The sequence below is a fragment of the Triticum aestivum genome, chromosome 2B (genome assembly GCF_018294505.1).
Source record: "Triticum aestivum cultivar Chinese Spring chromosome 2B, IWGSC CS RefSeq v2.1, whole genome shotgun sequence".
NCBI classification, from domain to species: domain Eukaryota; kingdom Viridiplantae; phylum Streptophyta; class Magnoliopsida; order Poales; family Poaceae; genus Triticum; species Triticum aestivum.
In genome coordinates, this window is record NC_057798.1 from 234171593 (window position 1) to 234182686 (window position 11094).

At 44.4% G+C, this 11094-nt stretch overlaps 1 protein-coding gene across 1 annotated transcript; it reads right to left on the reverse strand.

Annotated features, from left to right (window-relative positions):
* Positions 1–2060: 2060 nt before the first annotated feature.
* Positions 2061–3137, reverse strand: LOC123041119 (1-aminocyclopropane-1-carboxylate oxidase homolog 1-like). Its single transcript, XM_044463821.1, has one exon. The coding sequence runs from the start codon at positions 3135–3137 to the stop codon at positions 2061–2063; it is 1077 nt and encodes a 358-aa protein (XP_044319756.1).
* Between the last annotated feature and the right edge of the window lie 7957 nt (positions 3138–11094).

Consider the following 11094-nt stretch of genomic DNA (forward strand, 5'->3'; position numbering starts at 1 on the left):
ACCGCTGCAGACGAGGAGTGATCGGAAAGTACCACACCACTTTTCGAGGAGCTTTCTTCCTCTTCTTGTATCGAGTGACACCGCACACCGGACATATTGTAGACTCCGCGTGCTCGTCCCGATAAATGATGCAATTGTTCATGCACACATGGTATTTCACGTGCGGTAAATCCAGAGGACACACGATTTTCTTTGCCTCCTCCAAACTGGTCGGGCACTTGTTCCCCTTGGGAAGACGTTCGTGCCAGAATGACATGTTCTCGTCGAAGCATGCGTCGGTCATTTTGTGTTTTACCTTCATCTCCAGAGCCATGAGCGTTACTTTCAGGCGGGTATCCTCGGGCCTGCATCCTTCATACAACGGAGTAACCGCGTCTAACTCAAGTTGATCCATCTTGGCTTTCTCTCGGGCGGCAGCTCTTGCGTTATCCGTCTGCTTGAGAAGCAGCTCTTGAATATGAGGGTCCTGCACCCAGCCCATCGATGGTCCAACGTCGTCTGCTCCGCCGGCATCATCATCATGTCCTGCATCTTCTACATGATGACTGTGTACAGCATCACCGTCGTGATCATCTCCTGGGGATTCTTCGTCTTCTCGCCCCCCCCCCCGAGCCGCGGTGGTTGTCTTGCTGCCCTTCCTCATTTCTTGCCCGGCCCCCATGAACGACTTCGTAGTCATCATCATCACCTTGCCACCGATAGCCATCCATGAAACCACGCAAGAGCAGGTGGTCCCGCACCTGCCCGGAATCCGGGTCCGCAATAAGGCTATTCAGCTTGCATCTTCGACACGGACATCTTATCTCCGTCTCGTTCTTTTGAAGCATCTCGGCCTTCGCGGACCTCAAAAACCTATTCACGATGCCTTCGGTCATCGTGCGGACCATGGTCGCCTGCGGGGTAGAGCAAAACGATATTTTAGAACCAAGAAAAAATTTGGCATGACTTTCCCTAAAAATAGGACCAAAAAGAATGCTTAATGCCAAAATTCTCGCCGAAACGGAAATGAATCAACATTCCGGCAAAATATTGGCAACTATCGCATTTCAAATACCGGTACACCTCCAAACACAAACACATATGCAACACCACAAACATATGCAACACCACGAACATACATAGATCTAGCTAGGCCATAAAAAGTGCATGTGCACATTGTTTGTAGGGAGAACAACATAAATATAGCTTCCCCCCTTACTTACCTAGCAAAACAAGGTAACTTAACCACTTAATTTGAATGAATCTATGGTGGAAATGAGGTGAAAAAGAGGAGGCACCCGAGACAAGGAGGAGGCGGTGGAGAGAATGAAGTGGGGAGAAAGTGAGTGTGGGAGGAGAGGCTGTCCAAAATATCTTGTTGCTGCCCACTTACTAATGGCGCACCAGCAACAAATGCGCCATTAGTAATCCAGGTTACTAATGGCGCACCCCCTGGCGGTGCGCCATTAGAACTTTTGCAAAAAAAGGAATAAAAGCAATAATAAAAAAATAACATTAGTGGCGCACCTCCTGGATGGTGCGCCATTACTAGTTACAACTAGTAATGGCGCACCACCAGGGGATGCGCCATTAGTATGTTTGGACAGGCGCACTAGTTCAAAAAAAAATTGGTACTAATGGCGCACCGTGGTCAGGGTGCGCCATTAGTAGTTTCAACACTAATGGCGCATCAGAGGGTGGTGCGCCATTAGTATATACTAATGGCGCACCACTTGTCTGGTGCGCCATTAGTGTCATTTCCATCTATAGCCCTTTTCCTAGTAGTGGTTGTTCCATGAGCATGTTTAAATGTTGCACTGTTTGGTGATTTTGATGGGCCCAAAGAGAAAAAATGTTACACATATATAATTTTCATGGGTGGTTCCATCTTGCATGGATCAAGAAACATATATCTCACATTTAAATAAGACTGAATAGCCAGCGATGACCAACTGGATGAAATTATCATCTGACAAAGGAAACATACACACTCGATGGCATATCCAAAATTGGATCGATCACAAACAGAAAAAACTATGATTCAATTTATTTCTAGCGATCGAATGATAATTATATATTTATTAGAGCCTTAAGTAGTCTAGCGCAGTTTGGGGTGATAAGGCCGACTTGAGCATGGTCCTGGATGAGCCAAATAGCTCCTCTGCCTTGACGGTCCTATACCGTGGTGGACCACTCCCGTCGACGACCACTGGCCCGCACAATGTCGCCATATTTGCCCTGAAGAAGCACACCACTGACACTCTGGGACCTGCACTGTTGGACACCACACGGTGCACAACACTCTTGAACCTGTCGTTGGACACCAATTGTAGGAAGTCACCCACATTCACTGCCAGTGCCCCTGCCATAGCCGGCACCTTCACCCACACCTGTTGCTGCTTGTTGTCATGGACGAGCAATTGTAGTCCATCGACAGTACCGTCCTGGAGCACCACAGTGAGGAAGCTGGCGTCGGAGTGCCTAACAGCACCCAACGTGAGGTGCGGCTCCGGGCACGCTGGGTAGTAGTGGCAGCCCAGGAGTAGCGCATCTAAGCAACCTGTTTCCTCCTCCATATAGTCATGCTGCAACCCTAGAGCCTCAGACATTAGCCCAAAGAGGACATGGCCCAATTGTCGCATGAGCCTCGTGTACTCTGGCATAGCCCCCCTACACATCGGTGGGAGGACCTCCTCCACCAGCTGGTCTGCATCATCGATGTACAAGGTGTCACGCCACTTGGCCGCAGGGGATCGGAATAGGTCTGCATTGCCACTATACCTAACGCGCCTCCCCTCGCTCCGTGTGTAGTAGGGCTCCTTTTCCTTCACTGGCCCCTCGTGGAAGCCCTTTACCGCTGCTAGCGTGTCCGACATGGTCGCCTCTGGCACGCCATGATTAACCACTAGGAAGAAGCCCAACGTTTCCACAGCCGCCTTCACTGCGATGACTACCTCTGATCGGTGGCCCAAGAGATCAATAACCGGGATGAAAATATTAGTGGACAGAGGTGCCAATGGGGCGAAGGCCTCTGGAGGGTGGTGGAAGATGGTCGGAATGGAGGTGATACCAGAATCGATGATGCCTTTTACACCGGCCTTGGTGTCGTCGAACTTCTTGAGGGCACGGAGGTGATCATGGTCAGAGTTGGGGGCCATTGGCAGATTATTGGAGGCTACCGCTTAGTAACACTTTGCGTCTATGAATAGTTTAGTTTAGTATAGTATATATAGATGGTTCTAACCAATCTTAGAGTATTAATTGAGTATCTGCATCCCTCTATACAACATATGAGAGTATAAATTGAGTATCCCTCCATACGTCCTTGAGTATTGCAATATATTTTATATACATATACGCTTCTAGCCAATCGTGGGTATTAATTGAGTATCCCGTCTGTATGTCCATGACTAGCCCGATAGTTTATATATAGATGATGCTAGCCAATCTTAGAGTTTTAATTGGGTATCCCGCTATACATCCACGAGTAGTGCAAAGTTTATATATAGATGCTTCTAGCCAATCTTGAGTATTAATTGAGTATCCACGTCTTGCTATTTGCGACCCTAGAGTATTAATTGATTATTTCTGCTATATGTCTATGAATAGTATAGTATAGTGTATATGGATGCCTTTAAGACTATTCGTATTGGGGAGTAACTTAGACTAGTAACATGCATATGTTACTAGTCTATGTTACAACCTCTATAGTGGGGAGTAACATATGTGCGGTGTCAGGCAACACTTCATTTATTAGGTTGTAGACTCATTTTGTTTATATAGTAACTAGCTATGTTACTACCTCTCTCTCAGTTTATAGGGCGTGCACGTATCCTTAGGTCGTCAACTTGACTAACCTAATACAAGTCATATATTAAAAAAAATATACTAACATAAACTTCGGAGTTTCTACTTTCAAAAGGTATAATTTTTGTATTATATAGTTTATATTAGGATGATAAAATTGCCAACCTAGGTATGCATGCGGGACTTGTAAACTGAAAGAGAGGTAGTACTCAATTTGTCTCTCTCCTCATTAATTAGCTTCCACAACATCTTTTTTGCTTAGGGCGTCACCTATATTACTCCCACTATGGGTAGTCTAACCAATCTTGAAGTTTTAATCTAGTATCTACGTCGTGCTGTCCATTGATATGAGAGTCTTAATTGAGTATCCTGGAATATCTTATCTTTAATCAATTTAGGAAAATAAAATAAATTAGGATGTGGTGAGGATACGATTTGAGTAATTATTAACCTACTCCTGCCGAATACAAAAAAAAAGTAAATGTCATTGTTGGATGGATGTTACAATTGTTCTCTATTGACTGCTCGTACATCATAGGGTTCTTGCCTTTATTAATTTTTACTATATAAACTGATGCGCTCATGGCCCCAAAAAATGCAACAACAAAGTGAGGCAAACTATATGAGGACTTGGACTCAGTTTAGCAGAGTCCATGGAGGACTCGACTCAACCATATGGAGTCGGACTCGGTCATAGGGAAGGTATGCTCGGCCATGCCACAGCCGTTCTTGACCATGTCAAAGTTGGAATCGATCATACACACTACAAAAAAAAAACCACTTCCACGCGGGTACGTGTTTTTCATAGTAGGTCACGTTTTCTGTCATCCATGTACATTCATGACAATTTTATAGAAGAATCAATATAGCCGTATCTGTGATGTCGTAGAAGTATTCCATGACAATACTTTAATTATCATCATGGAAGTGTCCACTTCCATTATGATAAATGTCGCATCATGGAAGGGTTTCTGTTAAGGGTAACTGACACATGGCATCCACCGTAACGGGTCATCGTTATGCTGTTTGATCCATTTTTGGATCCGATAACCCATTAACAGCCATGATCGATGACGATTTTCCACATGAAAAATTCTCATTGGCTAAAGGAATCACATGTCAGCTCGGTGTTGCGCTAGATGTCATCCATTCAATGGATGAGAGGTTCCTATGATACGTTGACATGTGGCATAGCCCAACAGTGGCCCATTTAGGTTAAAAAGTCCAATCTTTTTTGACTTGGTCAAAAGTTAGTGGGTCGGCCCACGGAAAGCCTGTTAACGGCATGTTCGCATATAGCCAATTTACGGCCCAGGAACTCACATCCCGTTATTGCCTTTCTGAATTTGGCCTAGTAACATCATGTGGGCTGTCCAATATGATTCCAGTCTATTTTCACTTTCAGCCCATGTATGACCCATGATGTCATTCGGCCCATATGAGGCCTTTTGTATCTCTGGGCCCTCTAACGGCCTGTGGTGATTCTGGCCCATGAAGAACCATAAATTGCTTTGGACCCATTAGTGACCGATGAGTGAGGTGGGTCATTTCCATCCAGTGTTAGCTTTCAGCCTTCTAAGGGCCCATAAATTCTTGGGCTCATTTCCGGCCCTCAATTACTTACAGTCTGTTACGGGCATGTTTTGCTAATGGGCCTAATTCAGCCTGTGGGTACAATCGGCCCGTTTGTGGCCCATTGACACATTGGGCCATTTTCATCCTGTCATGTATTCCGGCCCGTTAATGATCCATTATGCCTATCCATAGAATTAAGCCTATGTTGTCTTCCGTCCTGTTAAGGGCCCGCTATAGTCTCGGTGTATAAACAGATGATTTTGATTTTGGACAGTTTATGACTCATATTGCAATCTAGTTTCGCCACGGCCAATGTGCGGCCAATTGATCCTATGACCCGTAGGAGGCCCATGGGAACTACGGTAGGTAGCAGGCACATGGTTACCATGGTCCGTATGAGGCCCATGGTTATTGCGGTCACTAGCAAATTGAGGAAAAAGAACTACGTGACTACAAGCAAACAAATAAACAAAAATATAAGGAAATATTTTTTTTGAAAGATCCAACAAATTCCTGGCTTGATTCAGATTTCGCAGGAAGCAACAGAAACATAACATGGTGAAGATCCAAAGATCAAAGAAAAAGAAAGAAGAAAACAACAACCCTAGTGGTTGTAAAACAACACTACACTCCACAAAGCGCCATCCACCCAGTACAAGGTAGCGCTGAAGGAAATATGCCCTAGGGGCAATAATAAAGTTATTATTTATTTCCTCATATCATGATAAATGTTTATTATTCATGCTAGAAATGTATTAACCAGAAACATAATACATGTGTGAATACATAGACAAACATAGTGTCACTAGTATGCCTCTACTTGACTAGCTCGTTGATCAAAGATGGTTGAGTTTCCTAGCCATAGACATGAGTTGTCATTTGATTAACGGGATCACATCATTACGATAATGATGTGATTGACTTGACCCATTCCGTTAGCTTAGCACTTGATCGTTTAGTATGTTGCTATTGCTTTCTTCATGACTTATACATGTTCCTGTGACTATGAGATTATGCAACTCCCATTTACCGGAGGAACAGTTTGTGTGCTACCAAACGTCACAACATAACTGGGTGATTAAAGGAGCTCTACAGATGTCTCCAAAGGTACTTGTTGAGTTGCCATTTTGAGATTAGGATTTCTCACTCCGATTGTCGGAGAGGTATCTCTGGGCCCTCTCGGTAATGCACATCACTATAAGCCTTGCAAGCAATGTGACTAATGAGTTAGTTGCGGGATGATGCATTACATAACGAGTAAAGAGACTTGCCACTAACGAGATTGAACTAGGTATTGAGATACCGACGATCGAATCTCGGCAAGTAACATACCAATGACAAAGGGAACAACGTATGTAGTTATGCGGTTTGACCGATAAAGATCTTCTAGAATATGTGGGAACCAATATGAGCATCGAGGTTCCGCTATTGGTTATTGACCGGAGATGTGTCTCGGCCATGTCTACATAGTTCTCGAACCCGTAGGGTCCGCACGCTTAAAGTTTGGTGACGATCGGTATTATGAGTTTTTGTGTTTTGATGAACCGAAGGTAGTTTAGAGTCCCAGATATGATCACGGACATGACGAGGAGTCTCGAAATGGTCGAGCCGTATAGATCGATATATTGGATGACTATGTTCGGACACCGGAAGTGTTTCGGGAGGTTTCGGACATTTACCGGAGTACCGGGGGGTTACCGGAACCCCTCGGGGGGTTTATTAGGACTCATGGGCCCTAGTGGAGAAGAGGAGGGGCGGCCAGGGCAGGCCGCGCGCCCCCCTCCCCCTCTAGGCTAAATTGGACAAGGAGGGGGGCGGCTCCCCCCTTTCCTTCCTCTCCTCTCTTCCTTCCTTCCCTTCTACTCCAACAAGGAAAGGTGGAGTCCTACTCCCGGTGGGAGTAGGACTCCCCCCCTTGGCGTGCCCTCCTCCTGGCCAGCCATCACCCCCCTTGCTCCTTTATATATGGGCGCAAGGGGGCACCTCTAGACACACAGGTTGATCTGTTGATCTCTCCCAGCCATGTGCGGTGCCCCCCTCCGCCATATTCCACCTCGGTAATATCGTAGCGGTGCTTAGGCAAAGCCCTGCTGTAGCGATCCGACCTGAATGGATCAAGTTTCTGTGCTTAAGTGTCATCCCTGGATCGGTATGCTGACACACACAGTACTCGAGGATTTATAACAGAGGTAAATCACATGTATAAAATAACGTAAATAATATTACCTCAATCCAAAATAGCGGAAGTAACAAGGTTGCGGATTCCCATCAACACCAACGGCAAAGTTGAGTATAGGAATCGTAACCCTACCGTATCACTTACTTGTCATAAGATCCTGCAACATGAGACGTTGCAGCCACAAAGGGTCAGTACATTGAATGTACTGGCAAATTCACACCATAGAGCAATGATGAAATAAAGGCTATCACTACATGCATATTTGGCTGGTGGAGGCTCTATGGTTATAATGTTTTTGCGAAAAGCCAATTTTTCCCTACTACAAAGGAATAAATTTATTTAACTATCATGGTGGTTGTTAAACATTGAGAATGGTTGACAGCATTCTCAATCCCAATTAAAAAGTACTCATTAACATCCCAACAATATTAATTAAAGTAACATGATGAGATTCACATGAAAATCCAAGTACTAGATACTCAAAACGTCCATAACCGGGGACACGGCTAATCATGATTAGTTTGTACACTCTGCAGAGGTTTGCGCACTTTTCCCCACAAGACTCGATCGCCTCCGTTGGATTTCTCGCACTACATGATGTTTGAGAAACGGATGACCGAGACATAGTCTTTCGGAAGCGCTAGCACCTTACATAAAGGGTAGACCGGTACACCTACTTTCCCCTACATCTGCTAGTCTACCTGTAAGAGTTCGCACGACTTAATCAACGATGCCAGAGCCCATAATGGCTTGTGGCTGCACACGTAAGTTTCTAGTTTGAATAATCTCATTATCCCTTTGAGCCTGGGTGGCGGTCCGAAGAAAAATAGGCAAGTCCTGGAAACCAGGTGCCTCAATCCACCCAGATGTGTGTTTAAGTTGCCACCTTAAATAACCCATTAATTAACAAACTCACATCTGTCATGGATACACTCACCCAATCCACATCTACTAGCATAGCATGGCATAAAAAGCAAACGTAGAAGTAATTCCCAAAGGTTTGAATAATAAAACAGGTAATAGGTACTACCTCATCTACTTCCCAGCCCACATATTAATTAAATCCTAGTCATGCAATGTTTGGAGGATTGAACTAATGCAATAAAACTGGGTAATAAGAAGGTATGATCAAAGTGTGAACTTGCCTGCAATGTTGATGAAGATGATTCGCACTCAAAACTCTTGATAGTTCTACTCGTCACACTCCGGTCAATCTATCGTGAGCAAGCAATGGTAACCACACATAAGCAATCACCCAAAAGATCGGGAAGAACGAAGAAAACAATTCGAAAATCTTCGAAACCAAGCAAATGACTCTTGCAACAGAAAACAATTTCTAACAGTACCAAAATTAAGTGAATTTGGCCTTATCAGAAAGTTTAGGTCGAGAGCTTCGATTTGCAAAAAGAATCAACTCAACGGAGTTATAAAACTCAACTTACAATCAAACGAAGTTTAAATACAAAACTATTTGAATTCAAATTTTAAACTTTCAAAAACATGTTTAAGTTGTTTATCTGGATAGAGGGGATCATAACAAAGACGTGGGCATTGGTTTCATCTAATTCCGACTAACGAGCAAAGAGTTATGAGCGTTTGAAGAACAGGGGCTAAACTGTAAAATAAAACAACTACAACTAGGTCCCTGGCGAAAAAAAACAGAAAACGAAAAGACTACATAACGAACGCTCATTTATAAGGTCTAAACAGTGGATGTTCATTGTTTAATAAACCAGAAGAAAACAGATCTAGTCTAGGGTTTTAAAAAACCGATTTAAAAGAAAAACCGGATCGGTTTTCTCGGGTTATACCGGTTCGGCGAATAAACCGGCGGCGGCGGCGGTTCCAGGGGAAGTGCGGCGGCGAGGCAGAGCGACGCGGCGGCGGCAGCTCGGTTCCGGCCGGGGCGGCTGCTCCGGTCGTCCAGGAGGGCGGCGAAGGGCACGGGGAGGGGCGGCGTGGAGCGGCGGTTGCGGTGGTGTCGTCGGCGGCGGCCAATGGCGACGAGGGCGGCGGCTGCGGCTTCCGGCGGCGGCGGCGGATCTGGCAGGGGCGACGGCGCGAGGAGAGGAAAAAGAGGGGGCGTCGGGGTCCGGCTCCTTTATAAAGGGCGCGAGGGCGAGGCCTGCCTAGGCCGAGGGGCAAACGGCGGCGGATCGGCGTCGGACTCCGAGTGGAGTCCCGGTCGCGCACGAGGAAGAAGGCGGCGGCGGCTTGGGCCGGCTGGCTGGGCTTCGGCCCAGTTGGCCCGTGGGGAAAGGAAGTTCTTTTTAAAAAAAACAAAATGTTTTCCAGGCAAACAAAAATAATATAAACCAAATAACTAAATATATTATATAGGCATATAATATATCAAATTTTTTAGAAAAAGATTGCCTACAAGCTGAACATTTTTCTAGAGTCAAATAAAATACACACAAATTCAAATAAGGCAAAGAGTGCTTCTGCCCTAGTAAAATCCAGTAAAAATCATTTTAAAAATACCAAAATTTATTCAAATTTATTTGTCTCCAATTTTATGATGTTGGGAATCATGTTACCCTATTTTCCATTTATTTTATTTTTGGAGAAAAATAATTTGAATAAAACTCAAATAACTCCAAATTGAAAATAAATTCAAAAGAACCTTGAATTTAATTCTTTGAAACTCCCAACTCATATTTCATATGATTTGAAGAAGTCATTTTATCTTCGCTCGTGAAAATCATTGAGTTGCATAAAGTTCCTGGGTTGGAAATATTTTCCAAATGAAATTCAAATATTTTCAACACCCCTTGTCATTTAAATAAATGGAAGAAGTCATGTCATCTTCTCTCCAGGGTTTTGTGGTGAAAAGAATTTGAATTCACGGAGATTACAAATGAAAAATGAAAGTTTGGGAAAGTCCTTTTATTCCCCCTCATTTAACTTTCAAAAAGTTTCGAATTTCACTCACTCAATCAAACAATCAATCAAATCTATCTATTTGTTTATAACATTCCAAAATTTAGAATTTTGGGATGTTACAAACCTACCACCCTTAAAATGAATCTCGTCCTCGAGATTCGGAGAGGCTAGAAAGAAATAGGTTAGGTTTGGGGTCTTCTCAAAAATCCATCGATCGTCTCCGGGGTCTCGGGTGCTACCACCCTTAGAAGCGTGGCTACAGTTCCATCAAAACTTATATACTCCATCCTTATTCCTGACAGTGTCGGTCTCTTCAGATCTTCAGGATAATTTCCTTCTCTGGGGCTCCTCCGGTAGTGGCATAACCTTTTTCCTTAATTCTCGTGTCCATTTATCTTGGTAAGGTTATTCCGAGACTGGGTCTTCTTAGCTGACGGGTCTGGCACCAATGCTAAGCAACTATCGATATCTCATGGTGGTCATCCATTTATGGTTTCTCCTGCAGAAAACGGGTCTGGGTTGGACTCACCGTATAACCTACGATTGGCAAAAGCTGCCGTGTACAAGGGAAAAAAATTCTTATACCCTTCTAAGGGCATCTCCAGCCGTTGGCCCCCCAGGGGGCGTCTAAAAGCGCCGCCTGGGGGTGAGCCGGCGCAAAGAAAGGC